This window comes from Artemia franciscana, chromosome 2 (genome assembly GCF_032884065.1).
Source record: "Artemia franciscana chromosome 2, ASM3288406v1, whole genome shotgun sequence".
Lineage (NCBI taxonomy): Eukaryota > Metazoa > Arthropoda > Branchiopoda > Anostraca > Artemiidae > Artemia > Artemia franciscana.
The window spans coordinates 42256436-42272883 of record NC_088864.1 but is presented as its reverse complement, the minus strand read 5'-3'; the positions used below and the strand labels follow the sequence as shown (position 1 = coordinate 42272883).

The 16448-nt window shown below is 36.6% G+C and overlaps 1 protein-coding gene across 4 annotated transcripts in view; it reads right to left on the bottom strand.

Annotated features, from left to right (window-relative positions):
• LOC136041926 (utrophin-like) overlaps positions 1-16448 on the bottom strand; it is a 427919-nt gene that overhangs the window by 173346 nt on the left and 238125 nt on the right. For all 4 annotated transcript variants that reach the window (XM_065726724.1, XM_065726734.1, XM_065726743.1 and 1 more), the window contains one exon: positions 11762-11867. In XM_065726724.1, coding sequence (XP_065582796.1) covers positions 11762-11867 — 106 coding nt within the window. The remainder of the gene's footprint in view (positions 1-11761; positions 11868-16448) is intronic.

Below are 16448 nucleotides of genomic sequence, written 5' to 3'. Positions count from 1 at the left end.
TGGGGGAAGAGAAATTCAATGAAAAGGGTTCAGGATTTTCTAAAACTACTATAAAAAAAAACAATGAAATAATAAACATGAAAAAGATTTTTCAATTAAGGAGAAAGTAAGGAGCAGCATTAAAGCTTAAAACGAACAGAGATTATTACGCATAGAAGGGGCTCTAAATATACTTTAGCATAAATAGCGAGGTATTTATGAGGAGATAAATACCTCGCTTTTTATGCTAAAGTATTTTTAGTAATTTCAACTATTTACACTACGGCCTTTCTGATTTAGGGGTCATTCTTAAAGAATTGAGACAAAACTTACGATTTAGTGTAAAGAGCGAGGCATTAACGAGGGTACAAACCCCCTTATATACATAATAAAAATATAAGAATATAAAAGTTTGTTACGTAAGTTAATTCTTAAGTTACGTATATTTTTTACTAATAGAAACGTTCGTTAAAAATTAAAAGTTATAGTTGCCTTTTTATTTAACCGAAAAATTGGAGGGCAACTAGGCCTCCTTCCCCACCCTTTATTTCTCAAAATCGTCTGATCAAAAATAAGAGAAAGCCATTTAGCCAAAAAAGGAATTAATATGCAAATTTTATTTTAATAATCTGTTAATCTGATTCAATACAAAAAATTCAATAAGATTGGACAAGTCCTATGGTGGAGAGCCAAAATCAAACATGCATCAATTCAAAAACGTTCAGAAATTAAATGAAAAAAAAACTATTTTTTTTTAACTGTAAGTAAGGAGCGACATTAGAACTTAAAACGAACAGAAATTACTCCGTATATGAAATGGGTTGTCCCCTCTTCAACGCCTCGCTCTTTACTCTAAAGCTTTTAATTGTTTTAAAAAGTAGAATTGTGGCAAAGAGTCAAACTTTAGCGTAAAGAGCGAGGCGTTGAAGAGAGGACAACCCATTTCATATACGGAGTAATTTCTGTTCGTTTTTAATTTTAATGTCGCTCCTTACTTACATTAAAAAAAAACTAGTTTTTTCATTTAATACTAAAATAGAATTATTCTGTTCAATGGAAGAAAAAAATTAATTTTCAGAAAAAGTTCGAAATGAGCCATCTGGTTACTTGCACAACAAAGTCTTCGTTATAAAAGGAAATCAACCGTTATTAAAAATAAATGATTCCCCACACAGGATTGGCAGATTTGTTTATTCCCCAAGAGATACTGGATACTATATTTACATTCCAACATTTCCTGATGCGTCACAGCAAAAGCAAAAGCCTATCTGAGCTGGAAAAGACGTCTCTAATATCAATAGAGATATAAATGGTCCTTAGTTTTGGCTTCAGTCCTAGATTACATAAAACAAGAAATCTTAGGGTAATATTATCACTCCCATCTCTTCAATGACTCTTAAGCCTCTCTATGAGTAACTAAATTATTAGAAATAATAATAGGTTCGGCAAAGCTATAAGAAAAGTAAATTCCTAGCAACAAAATTATGAAAATTTTCATAAAAAGTTAAGCATTTTGAAGCTTTAATATGCGTAAATGCATAAACAATAGGTCAAATTTTTGCACGAACTTCATTTGGTTGCTTAAAAACTTTATATGAGTGGGCACAAAAGTGTGAGTGATTTTACGTCCTGTCTACCGAAACGCAACAAATAATTGAGACTTTTCTAAAATTAACAGTAAAAAAATCAAATAATGATAAAATTAAATTTAGGTATAGATGAGTGCAGCAAAAACATTATTTGTTAAAAAAAAACACTAAAACGAACGTATGAACAGAAAAAAAACTCAAACTCATGTTTAAAAAAGTTTGAAAAATGAAAGTTTTAAATTGCTGTTCCAGTAGCAATCGCTGTTCCCATATTACTTCAAAAGAAAAAAGTAATTCTGATGAATTTCCTTCTAGGTTGGATTAAAAGAATTAATTTATCAAAAAAAACTTATTTGATTAGTAATTGCACTAACTCAGGTTTATTTTATTTTGAATTGGAGCAAACCAAAGAGAAGGCCTAATTTTTTTCAAGTTTCCCAGTCACTGACAGATGCAAACAGGCACGTACAGAGGAGAAAGCGCGTCTTGAGGCCAATCCACCTGACCAGCTGAGCTAAAATACATGCGACCCCGCTTGAAAACCCCAAAGATTTACGTAAGAAAAAAAAAATACAAAATTGCATTTGATTTGATGACCAGAAGCGTTCTCAAAATGGCTTTTCCATTGTTAAACTTTATCCCCCCCAAGCTAGAATCAAAATGCTTCAGAAAAAAAATAATGAAACAATGTATGTGAGAATTTTTTCCAAGCTTAGATAATTATTTATTTATTATACTTCGAGAGTCAAAAGTGATCGGAGGGCAAACAAACCCCCATACTCACGTCCTGTTTTACCCAAATAGATCTGATCAAAATTTTGAGATATCTATTTTGTTCAAAATAGTCCATGCAGAAAATAACTATGCTTCCAGGGTTTATAAAACCCCCCAGAGCCCCCCAGGCAAGGGCTGTAAGTTATGCGAGTTGGCCATTGTTAATATATGAGGTTTCTTATGGAAGGGTTGTTTAAACTTTGAAGGGATCTCATTCAATTGGAAATCGAAAGTTCCAGTTCTCTTTTTAAGAGTTCAAAGTGATCGAAGGAAATCCAGCCCCCCCCCAAGCGGTTAATCCCCAAATGCACCTGATCAAAGTTTTGGGATAGAAATTTGGCTCAAAATAGTCCAAAGGCTAAATAACTACGATTCCGAGCTTGACAACGGTCCCCCATCAGCCCGTGGGAAAAGGGCTGTAAGCTGTGCAAGCTGTCCATTGTCAACACCATTGTTTACATACGGGATTTATCGTTAAGAAAAGGGGAACTATTTTATTCTAATGTATCCATAAAGGCTAAGAACATTAAGGTGAAACTTTGGAATATGTCTAGGGGTAGGCCTATGTCCTACTAAATCGAAGGGCACTATTTGCATCAACTTTATAAAAAAGAAGCTGACAAAAAAAAAACACTTTATCAATTTTATCAAAAATGTTTTCTTTTATACTTGCAACTTTGAAAATAAAAATTGCACTGAAATAAAATCTTCACTCCCTGGACTTTCAGCAATTAATATCGTTAAATATCAAATTTTTAATTTAATTTTATTAGTTCTTTCCAAAGACTATTCAAGACACATGTAGCTTTCAATAAAACGCAAATGACACAATAGTGTTTAGACTTTTACAGTTGGGGGAGAGCAGGGGCGTATGAACCGGTTGGAATTGCTTGCTAGGGCCCCGCTGGAATTGGTTGCTAGGGCCCAAATTGGAATTGACTGCTAGGGTCCCCCGTTGGAATTGGTTGCTAGGACCCCGATGAAATTGGATGCCAGGGCCCCGTTGGATTGCCGTTGGATTGCTTGCTAGGGCCCTGCTGGAATTGCTGGCTAAGGCCCCGCTGGAGTTACTTGCTAGGGTCCCCGTTAGAATTGACTTCTAGGGTTCCCCTTTGGAATTGGTTACTAGGGGCCCCCGATGGAATTGAATGCTAGAGCCCCCCGTGGAATTGGATGCTAGCGGCTCCCCGTTAAAATTGCTCGCTAGGCCTCTCCCTGTGGAAATGACTGCTAGGGTTGCCCGGTGGAAAAGGTTGTTGGGGGATTCAGTGAAAATTGATGCAAGGGCCCCAGGTGGAATTGGTTGCTAGGGCCCCAGTGGAATAGCTCGCAAGGGCCCCCATTGGAATTCGTTTCCAGGGCCCGGTGGAATTGACCGCTAAGGTCAATTTAGAGTGGGGCAACTCTAAGGTAAGAGTTGACATTGGTTGCTAGGGCCCCGTTGGAATTGCTCACTATGGCCCCAGCTGAATTGGTTGCTAGGGACCTGGTGGAATTACTTGCTAGGGTCCAGCGTCTTGAAGGCTCCCCACTAGCGGGCTCCAGATGATTTTTCCCTGGCCTTCTCATGTTTTTTTTAAGAAAAAATACTCTATTGAAAAATATTAATGTGGAACAAATTATGAAGTTTGCTTGACCGCTATTTTTATCGTTTTCCTTATGTTAAAAATGAGCATGGGTTAATTAAGAAAAATTATCTGCTCAGTATAAAGAGCAAATTTGACACTTGAAATGAGCAACTGTTTTAAGGCTGCTTAATGAATTATAATTTTTACAAATGGACAACTGCCCCCCCTCAACGACGTCAGTAGGGGGAGGTGGAAGGGGCAGTTGCCAAATGCTTGGCTGTAGTGATTTTTGTTTGTTTTAGGTTTGGCGTTTAGTTTGGGACTTATGATTAAACGTGATCATTAATTTTGTATTAATAAAAACAAAATTCCGAACAAGAAGTTTTTCAAAGAAAAAGTAAAGAGCCATATTAAGCTTAAGACGAGCAAAAATATATTTCTAGAATATTTCAAACTCAAAAAGAATAAATGAAACTCAAAACGAACAAAAATTAAACAAATAATCATAGCAAACAAACATAAAAAAAAGTCTAAAAAATATGTGTAGTAAAAAACAATAAATGAATAAATAAATATTAAAAGGAGTGAAGCTTAAATTGAATATTTAAATCAAACCTAAAAAGAACAAAAAAACAGCAAACAAGATTTTGACAACTTTTCCACCTCCCCCAACTGCAAAAGTCTGAACACTACTATAATTTTGCCAAGAAATTACAAAATGATATTCAACATACACGAAAGCCCCGAACGTAAAATTTCCACAAATATGAAATTTATGTTTGTCTCTTTTGTTTTTTCTTTTTAGAAAAGGACGGCTACGCATGTTTGATTGCTTATTCCCCAAGGGGTAACCATAGTAGCCCGTAGTTAGACCCCAGCGCTGCGCCGGCGCATGCATCGAACACCGCCGACGAAACGCCCGGCCGACCATCTTCAAAGTGTCGTAACGCCAAGACGTTACGACACTTCAAAGTCAGCCGCAACGCCGAGGCGTCGACGTTCGGCTATAATTTTGCCAAGAAATTACAAAATGATATTCAACATACACGAAAGCCCCGAACGTAAAATTTCCACAAATATGAAATTTATGTTTGTCTCTTTTGTTTTTTCTTTTTAGAAAAGGACGGCTACGCATGTTTGATTGCTTATTCCCCAAGGGGTAACCATAGTAGCCCGTAGTTAGACCCCAGCGCTGCGCCGGCGCATGCATCGAACACCGCCGACGAAACGCCCGGCCGACCATCTTCAAAGTGTCGTAACGCCAAGACGTTACGACACTTCAAAGTCAGCCGCAACGCCGAGGCGGCGACGTTCGGCTGACTTTGAATTAATTTGTGTCAATTCTTTATTGTGTCAACCGTAATGTTGGAGCTTTTCTTTCCTCGTGTGGGTAAGCATTTCGATTTTCCTGCTTAGAAATCAAGTGCGCACACAAATGGTCTGCAAGAATTCCTTGTGCTTACAGGGTGAGCTTTTATACAGCTTTAGGTCTTATAGCGCATTCATTGAATAGACAACTGTCTTTCGAACAGACAGATTAAAATACAGGTAGGAACTGGAGACCTCTCTACTTCAGGACACCTTGGTATAGCATAAAATCAATATTTTTAGAGTCCTTGCCATAGGCAGATGTTTATAAATACAGATGTGTTGATTCCCTGATACAGAGGCGTTAATTGAAACGGGAGGTTAAGAAAATTCTCAAGTTACTAACTGTTAAATCCTGAATTTAACACTGAGGATATTTAATGTCTTTCCTTACTTGTCATAAAACCAATGGAGGTGTAATAACTAAGAGTAGACTAGAAGATGTATAATTACGGGAGGCGGACCTATTTCAGATATCGACAGAAATGAATGGGAAGGAAACTACAAATGCAGGTCTCCTTAATCACAATCGCAACAGTTATATCTATTACACTACTACTAATAACAACACACCGAAGCGCCAAGCTGCCTGAGACCGACAGAGCTACACACGCTCCTCCTCAATCCCAATCTGCTCACAGCCTCTCTCTTTAGACCATCCTAGGAAGTTCCCATTTCAATTGAATCTTTCTTTATGACATCCCCCCCCCCAACTTCGGACGACCAGCTTTCCGTTTAGCCCTAATTGGCCAAAAAGAATAATCAGCAGCAATCTGTCATTCTTCATCTGCAGAACGTACCCTGGCCATCTCAACCTTTATCTTATTATAGACCTAGAAAGCGGGATTGAACCATACATTTCGTACAGCCTACTGTTTGAAATACGGTCAGTTAGCCGAGTACCCAGTACAGTCCGTAGTATTCGTATAATCCGTTCTCTGGAAAACATCTAGCAAATCTTCATCCGCTTTTAGGAGCGCCCATGCTTCAGAGCCATATTTGACAACAGTCATCACTGAAGCTTCCAATATTCTAATCTTAGTTTGCAAACTTATCTTCCTTTTCTTCCAAACTTTTTTTACTGTGAAAAAGAAACCTTAGGCCTGGCTATTCTATTTTTAACATCTTCACTGTTCCCACCGTCTTTACAAATTAGACTACCAAGGTAAGTGCTGCCTAACATCAAATTTTGACGTCATTATTCCTAGCCTTAGCGACTTAGTCTTCTGAAGATTAATTTTCAAACCTATTCTAACATCCTGAACTCGCAAAACCACTAAAAGTTCATTCATTTCGCACACACTTTCATCTAGGATGCTTAAATCATCAGCATAATCTAAGTACAGGAGAGTTTTTTTTTTCTCCCCATTTGATTCCGTGTTCTCCCAATGCCTTTCCTGTGCTGCTTAAGGCAAATTCCATCAAAATATTCCATATAAAGGGGGATAGAACACAACCCTATTTAACTCCAGATTTAATATGGAACCAGCTGCTAACCTCATTTCCTACCTTAACCGCGGCAGAATTATTACCGTACATAGCACTAATCACTCTGATGTAATTGTCTAGTATACCATACAAGGATAAGACCTTCGCCAAAGCTATTCTATCAACAGAATCGAACGCTTACCCATAATCTATAAAACTGAGGACCAAAGGTGTTTGATAACTCAGAAATTATTCAATTATTAACCTAAGAGAGAAAATTTTGTCGACACATTTTCTACCTTTTCTAAAACCGCACTGTTCTTATCTTTTAACTTTGTCAACAACATCTCTCACTCTAAAAAGTATCATATTACTAATTAATTTGCTACCTACAGAGATCAGGCTAATGCCTCGGTAATTATGACACTCACTCTTATCACCTTTGGTTTTCCTAAAATCGCTAGGTACTTCCCCCTTTTCAAAACCATATTCATAATCATCAGTAACTTATTTCTAACCTCAGAGCCACCATATTTAAGAAGCTCATTTACCACAGCATCAGCACCTGATGCCTTATTATCTTTTAGTCCTCTTAGTACTGTCACTACTTCTTCCTTACAAAACAAATCTTCCTTCACTAACAAGGTATCCAAAACTTTTTCAGTGTTCTCTATATTTTTTCCAGCAACTCTATCGTGGTTTAGCACATTCTCAAAATGTTATGCCAACCTCTCTTTAACTCTTTCCTTATCACTAATTGTGGTCCCGATCCTGTCTTTAACTGGGACAAGTTCGGATTGACTACTATCTCTCTAAATTTTCTTAATAAATATTTCATTACTTTGAATTTTTCACCCAAATACAATAATAACTATTTTAAATGCACAGACAGTTAATAGCAGAGGCCTAATTGTAATTGCAAAATTTTAACTTGAGTCTCATTTTGGAAAACAGGCTACTGCCCAGTCTTGGATAAAGAGGAGTAAGAAAGAGAATAGAAAACCTTTCATAATTTTGGCACAACCTATAGTTAATGGTATCTTAAAAGAGAAAAGAAAGATGTCAGTCACAGGACATTAATTACTGAAGACTTGTGGTCTCCTCATTCAGTTTCAAAAAAGTTGAATTTATTATATAAAATGGAGTACTATATATAAAGTTATTATACATGAAACTAAGTTTGACATTTTAAAGTATTCTTACCACAAAAGTTTATTTGTAGAGAGAGGAGAAACAAATTTTGAATTTAAAAAACCAATCATTTTAAATTTTAAATAGATCTTATTTTAAATTCAAAATTTAGAAAAACATCATTGTTTATCATCCAGTGGCTACGGATAAAGTAGAAAGCGCTAAGTCACACAATCAAATATAATTTGTCATATAGCCAAACATGAGTGTGAAATCGTAAAATGTGGTTGCTAAGAGTTGCCACGTGACAGCTTTAACAACGCTAGAGTTTGACTCGTTCTCTTAATCCGACTTTTTAAAACGGTAAAAAACGTCTTGTAAAGAGCGGGGCGTTGAGGAGGAAAAGCCCCTTTCATATAGGGAGTAATTTTTGTTCGTTTAAGTTTTAATGTCGCTCCTTACTTTCAGTTAAAAAAAACTTTTTTTTTTAATTTCTGAACATTTTTGAATTAATGCATGTTTTGATTTTGGCTCTCCGCACATAAATAATTAAAATAAAATTTGCATAATATTTTTTTTTTGCTAAAGGGCTTTCTCATAGTTTTAATTCGAAGATTTTGAGGAGAAAAGGAGCGGGGGAGGAGGCCTAGTTCCCTCCAATTTTTTGATTACTTAAAAAGGCAACTAGAACCTTTAATTTTTTAAGGACGTTTTCATTAGTAAAAAATATACGTAGCTTACGAATTAATTTACGTAACAAACTTCTATATTCGTATGTTTTTATTACGTATATGAGGGGATTCACCCCCTCGTCAACACGTCGCTCTTTACACTAAAGCTTAAATTTTCTCTTAATTCCTTAAGAATTACCCCTGAATCACAAAGGCCGTAGAATAATTAGTTGAAATTACTAAAGATACTTTACCTTAAAGAGTGAGATATTACGAGTAGGTGAACCCCTCATATAAGTAATAATTTCTGTTCGTCTTAAGTTTTAATACTGCTCTTTACTTTCAGTTGAAACAAAGTTTTCTGATTTATTTTTTCATTGTTTTTTTTTTAAAATAATATTAGAAAATCCTGCGCCCCCTTCATTGAAATTCTCTTCTCCCATGACAAATTCGTCCATGGAAAGATCCTCCCACATACCCCCCTCAACTTCGCCCCCCTCCACAACCAAAAATATCCCCTTGAAAACGTCTGTACACGTCCCAATAACCATTACTATATGTAAACACTGGTCAAAGTTTGTAACTTGCAGCCCCTCCCACAGGAACTGTGGGGTAGTAAGTCGTCCCCAAAGACATAGTTATTAGGTTTTTCGACTATGGTGAATAAACTGGCTATCTCAGAATTTTGATCCGGTGACCCTGGGGAAAAATGAGCGTGGGAGGGGGCCACGGTACCCTCCAATATTTTTGGTCACTTAAAAAGGGCACTAGAAATTTTAATTTCCGTTAAAATGAGCCCTCTTGCGACATTCTAGGACCACTGAGTCGATACAATCACCCCTGGAAAAAAAGAAAACAAAACAAATAAACACGCATCCGTGGCCTGTCTTCTGGCAGAAAATGCGAAATTCCACATTTTTGTAGACAGGAGTTTGAAACTTCTACATTCGGGTTCTCTGATATGCTGAATCTGATGGTGTGATTTTCGTTAAGATTGTATGACTTTTAGGGGGTGTTTCCCCTATTTTCTGAAATAAGGCAAATATTCTCAGGCTCGTAACTTTTGATGGGTAAGACTAAACTTGATGAAACATACATTTAAAATCAGCATTAAAATGCAATTCTTTTGATTTAACTATTGGTACCAAAATTCCATCTTTTAGAGTTTCGGTTTTTATTGAGCCGGGTAGCTCCTTATTACAGTTCGTTACCACGAACTGTTTGAAAATCCATACTTTCAGGCTTCCAAATGTATTTTAAAAAACATGTAATTACATAGTGGATCAGTGTTATAAAAGTTGGTTTGTCTATTCATAAAAAAAACCGTTAACAGGCATTTAAACATTGGAAGGTCTAGGCTGCAGCCAAGCATGGAAGTAAGACTTGTATGGGTGGGTGGGGCAACAATTGAAAAATGTAATATGGTATAAATATGCGGTTGACCTTAGAAAATTGTAAACACTTCAAGATTTCTTGGGAACAAGGTCCCAAAGGCTCTACTGTATAAGTCTGGTGTTATTTTAATAATGATAAAAGAAGAAATTACAAAATATTAAATTTTAAGGATAATTGTGAATAACAGCCAGCGACTCGAGAAGTTTCTAACTCATGAATAGGCCAAAATCTGTTATGAATTAAACCTATTTTTTGAGAAAGAATGATCAAAACATAAATGTTCGCTGTAAAAAACGATCACGCCGGCTGCGCGCCACCGAAATCTCAACGACTGCAGCGTGAAAAATTTACGAAATTTTTTTTTGGCGCTGCTGCTGTTTTTGCCCCTACCGCTGCCGGCCTTTTCTTATAGGCGCTGCGCTGGGGTCTACCCGTATTTGCAAATTATGATTTACTGCTAAAAATTACGATGGAAAGCTCAAAGATCTGGTGATCTTTTTACATGAAAGAATGGATCAAACCACACCAAAGTACGAAATTATGCTTTTGTTTCGTAAAATAACAACAAAGGCCCGAAAACTGCTGAAACATTATTCTGAGGGAACTATGAAAATGATATTTCTAAACCCCCTAGCCTCAGAAATCATACTAGCACTCAGTAAAACATCAATCCCTATAAACAGTTCATTTAATAACTGTTGTAGGGTTCACACAGTTGCGAACTATCTATAAGTGTGGAGACGGGTGGATTCTTTTATGGAGAATGGAACTCTAATTTTCTTCGGGGAAGACAAGGTCAAACTTTCTGTGAGAGGTGTTCATATGAAATGCATGAACATTGGGACGAACGTAGATTTATGCTCTGACCACCCTTCATTCGAAAGAATATATAATCTAGGACCTAGGTGAACTCAGGATGAAGCATGCAGTCTGGGCATTGATGGAAGAAAATTCCCCGCTTATTACGGGAGCTACAGTTTATCTCTTAAAATGTCACTTTGTTTCAGAGCACAAAAACTAGACGACCCTCGTTTATCGACGCAGTGCTATGCAAAAGGTAAACTTTAGCGTAAAATTAGAGCTTAAAAGGAGGTAGCTCTCCTTATACTTGGGATCACAGTGTGAACAGAATTAGAGTGAAAAGAAATCAACAAAAAACTCTTTTCTTTTTAAACGCAAGGAAAGAGCAACCAAGCTTCACGCCCAGCAGATAATAATAAATCGATAATTGCGCTCCGTGTGCCCGTGAGGCAGGGGACCTTGGGGTCAACTCCACTCCCAAGATGGGTATTCGATGGATCTTCGATGCCGAGCAAGGTGGAAACAAACTGATTCCTGCCACATGTGCAAGTAAGTAAGCTGTATTTGTTACGTTTGGAAGTCCTTTCAGAATGACAATACAGAATTTTAGTAATAACAGTGGGGGGAGGGGACGAAGAAGAGGTGCACCTCCCTTAAGTACGGGATGAATTCTTTTTGTTTAAAGGTTTAATGCCTCTCTTTACTCTCCATTAAAAAAAGCTTTAAACTAAGTAGTAATACTTATAAAGCTAGCTATAGCGCACAATGTATATATATATATATATATATATATATATATATATATATATAAAGTAATATTATCTGCTGTACCAGTTGTCCCAGCTACAAAAGCTAATTTCTCCGAAACCATCATTTATTTTTTAATAATAAAGAATTATCCACCACTATGTAAAAATAATTGCTTATTCCATTTATGAAGGAGGATCTTCTCTACTCGCTATATTTTCGTTTCCATGGTAGCTGATACTTGCCTAGCCAGTACACACATGGATTAAAATAAACAGAAAAAAGGGCACTAAAAAAGAATTTTATGTACCTTTTCCATGTGTATTATGTCTAGCACTATCCCTTTTTAGTCCTTCAGCTGCTTCTACAAGGTCATCCAATTGTGGCTTTTTCTGCTCAAGCTCCCGAAGTACATTCTGCAAGTAGAAATAAACAATACAATAAACTTATTTTTATACCCGTTGTTTTTACTCGCCTTCTTCTTGTTTGCGTATAAAGATTTTTAATTTCTATTGCATTAGAAGGAAAATGCTATATTTAGTATTTCTGTTTTACTCCCAACTTTGGCAAACATTATTGTCGATATTCATTCTACAAGCTTCATAATAAGGTTTCATTCCAACTATTTTTGCTTTTAACATTTCATCTCGTGACCACGCTTACATCTCCTACAAGCAATCAAAGCAGACATAGTACTGAATGTGGCTGTCTTCTTCACAGACAATCGAACACTATAAATGGCACTATAAGACAATCGAATACCTGTAAACGCCTAACTGTAACACGTACTTCCTCAAATTATAGCCTAAAGACACGAAATTAAATAAAACAGTTTAAATGATAAAATCAGGGGGAGGGGAGGATTAGACGTCTTATGGTATATTCTTTCTCCCGTAAACACAGAAGAAAGGACGGTGCCTGTAGAATTCTTCCGCTTAAAATATGTTGCCACAAAATGTAAAAGTACAGGAAATATCCTAACATTTCTGTTTCGAAACATATTATATTTGAGCAATGGATCCTCTCCTCGGCAGAATCTCCAATTAATCCTAATAAAGGTGGACTGTTAAAACCAGCATATTGTTAAACGAATGATAAGATGTGTGTTAGGAAAGTGACCTCCATTGAAAAATCGCTATAAAGAAAAGATGTATGTCCAAAGTGTTGCTTATATATTTTAAACAATAGCATATCTCTTACATATTAATCATTTAAACCTAGGTATTTTCCATGTGCTTTTAAAGGATTAGAGAGTCTTCTTCATGAATTTCTGCCACCTGAGATTTTAGCCCGTTTGCGATGTCGTTTCAAAAATTTGCGTCATTCATAAATCATTGCTCCAAACCCAAGTAGTATTTTACGTGTAGTCATTATTTTTTCCTGTCTACAGGACTTCCTGTAGATTCAGTGTTTTTTTTTCCTCAATAAGAATCCCTTTTAGATTCAGGCTAAGCTCACTGGACGAAGAACCCAGGCCACGAGGTGAATGATGAAAAATACCATCTTAAGAGATTCAGCAGTTCTTTTCTCCCTTTATTTAAGGCTGAATACTTCGTCCCTCCTCTTCAGTATCTTTTCCGTCCATACTTAAAGATCGGTCCTCTATATTACCGATGCAGAACACCTTCATTATCAATGTGTTGTCTGTAAACAAGGGCGAACGTTTGTTTTTTACAGAATTTCACCCCGAAACCTTGCAACACCGCTCAATTCAAATTTGGAAGGGATTCTTTTTGCGAGACAATTAGGGATGAAGATTGTGCACTGGTGACCTTATCAAAATTACAATTAGACAAATTTCAAGTTGATATGTCGTTGCCCCAAGATGGCTGTAGCTCTTGAATAAATCCTCGGACTGCCCAGTTACGAATGCCCAGTTACGTCATACCTACTATAGAATGACATGTGAGATGTGGCACGGGTAGACCTCTGTGTCTCAGAGTTATTTTTCTAGGGAAGATGGCAAAACTCGGAAGAAAAAATTCTTAGGCCACAATTTTCTAGGATTGGTTCCTTTGGGATAATATCTGGGAAAACACCTCTTTGTTTAATGACGTGGGCAATAGTCTTTGAAGATGAAGAAAAAAAAAATATAGCGCAAAATCGCGCCTTTTCAAGTTTCCATATAAAAAAGCGTGAACTGACGGATTCACTTGAATGGAAGCAACCGTTTCCTTGCAAGAACTCAAAGATTCTCAAGACCCACGTGATAACACTGATCTCTTCTACCAGTCTTGTTGAAAATACTATGTAGTCCTAATCAACTAGATCAAACCAGTTCAAGTTTGAAGACTACATTTATGAAATTTGTAATGCAAGTAAATAAAAACCAAAATCTCAAAGACCACTTTTTGTGAGACATCCTGTTCTAATAAAAAAGTATTTCCTCCAAAAAAGGACGTAGAATGAAGATCACAGGTAATGACTGATATGAGCTTCATTCGGGATATGCCCTACTTGAAGAACTGTCAGAGGAGCAATGCTGGAAAAAGATAAATGGTCTGAAGACCATTATCGTGCGGTGACGATATCAAGTACCCAGAACTGCGGAGGTTCACATCACTAATCTTCTCGTTACCTTTTAGCAATGTTCCAGCTGAGCGTTTGCTGAGCTTCCTGAAATTGATCAAAATGAAATAGTCTCGAGAATGTCACCGCAGTCTCACTAATTAGAGTCAATTACTGTTGGAAAACGAATACAAAACTTAATGAACTGTCAGGATGCCGAAAGCTATCGCTGACTTCACGACGAGGGCAAACGCTACTTGGGATGAAGTCCTGGAGATAACATTTATTTGAGCTTTTTTTAAAAATGTTTTACCGTTAGTGTAAAAGATATTATATGCTATTACTATCTCAAGAAAAAAGCAACAATTTGAAATTGCGCTGTTTTTTTCATATAAATTCTGTGGAAATCTGGGGCAAAATATTCTTTTATTTCTAGAGAGAAAAATAGGGAGAAATCATACCTCAAAATAAGGAATTTTAGAAAGCTGGAATGAAAATATGGAGAATCGAATGCAAAAAGTCAAAGCACTTCTGATAGGTTGTCAAAAATCGTACTTTTTAGCAGTCCAGCTGGGCCAAACGAAGCGAAAGTCTTGAAGCCCATTCTCACATTCACAGTGAGATTTTACTAAGACTAATATTTAGCTAGCACTAATTTGAGCCAATCAAGTCTTTGATGGAGCCGAACAGTATTCTGATTGGCTACTGATTTTTCATAAAAATTCTGATTGACCAAATTAGCACTGACTAAAACTGGGTGTTAATAAAATCTCACGGTGAATGGGCCGTTACTCGACTGGGGCGAGAAGACGTCAGTGAGCAGCTTCATGGGAGTGGATACCGAATGAAGCTCTGAACAGGGTATAGTAGAGGAGGAGCGTTCACAGCTATGTTGGCTTCCGGGGACTCGTGCGGCAACGAGTTTTTAGTCATGGAAGTAGTGTACAAAACCATAGGATGTCTTAAAACTACTTTTTGAAAAGAAGTATACCCCCAAGTGTTCCTCCACTCCATTATATCCAAATTAAAAGTTAAGTTTGAACCCTCTAAGTCTGGAGCAGAAACCACCTTTGGGCGACAAAAGTTTCGGAGTTTTACAAAACAAAAACAATGGCCATTCTTCTCTTGAAGCTCACTCAATAGCCTAGTTTCATGCAGTGTTTTCAGTGAATTTTCTCTTCAATAGGTAATTTCTAATTTAAACTGATTCTTATTAGTAACTCAGTGGCGGACAAAAGCCTAAACCAGCAAAAAAATAAAATCTTTTTTGTTAAATTCAATTAAGAAGTTAAAAACATGGCGAGCTCTTTTTTTAGACGCCCATGAAAGGTGCCCAGAAGCTCATGTTGAAGTGCTTTGACATCAAGGATCTGCCCTCGAAATTGAAAATATTTGCTTTTCAACGTTTCTAGGCATTTCAAACTGAAAAAGGGAGAAGTGCTTATTGTTAGCCTGCTACTTATTAACGCTTCATGAAGGTCGACTTGTAAGGTCCACACAGGTCTATCCTTGGTCCTTTGCTTTACATTGTATATGCCAACGACTTATATTCGGCTATATGAGATGCTCCAAGGTCCTATATCCTAATGCTCCATATCCTAATTCAAATATATTGAACAAAATGTTGATTTATTTGCATTTGCTGATGATAGTACGCTTGTTTGTGCCGAGCGGGATCAAAATAATTCGGTAATAAAGCTTCAAATACTGATGGACATAGCTTATGAGTGGTTTGAAGCAAACTGTCCCGCTCTTAATGTTTCAAAGTCTCAATTTTTTTTTTCAGAATTGGCTTGTAATGTCCTGGTTTGAATATTATTCGAAGTTTTAGAGGTATTATTTCTCGATCACAAAAAAGGTTTGTTAGGTTTCTAGGAATCCTTGTCGATGAGAATCTGTCATTTAAGAACAATATTAATCTCTCTACAGCTGCACATAAATAAATATTCTATTGTTTGGATGAGTACTTTCCCATCCCTATTAAAGTCACTTTGTCTTCTTCGTGAACGCATGTAGTAGAGTTTGGAACTCCATACCGAAGAACATCAGAGATTGCCACTCCATCGGGATCTTCAAAAGATTGAGCCATTTGGGTCAATTTTTCTTCTTTTCTTTTTATATATACTTTTTACTTTTACTTATTACTTTTTATTAATAGCAATATATTAGTTGGCCAGTTCAATTGAGGCAAAATGACTAAAAAAATGGTTTGATATAACTATTCGCATTTTTTGTTTTTTCTTTTTTTTTTGTTATTTTTTCCTCTCCGTGTTTATTTCCCTTATTTTGTATTATGTATCTTGACAGATATGATTGTAATGCTCTTCTTTGGCTATGCACATGGAGCCAGGCTTCGACCTGAGCTTCTGATTGGCACAATAGTCGCGACTTACCCACTGTTTGAGTCTCGCCAGGAAAATCCCTGCTATGCTCTTGTGTTCTGTTTTTTTCTTGTTTTTTTGTCAAAACTATTTATTCTAAAATAAAAT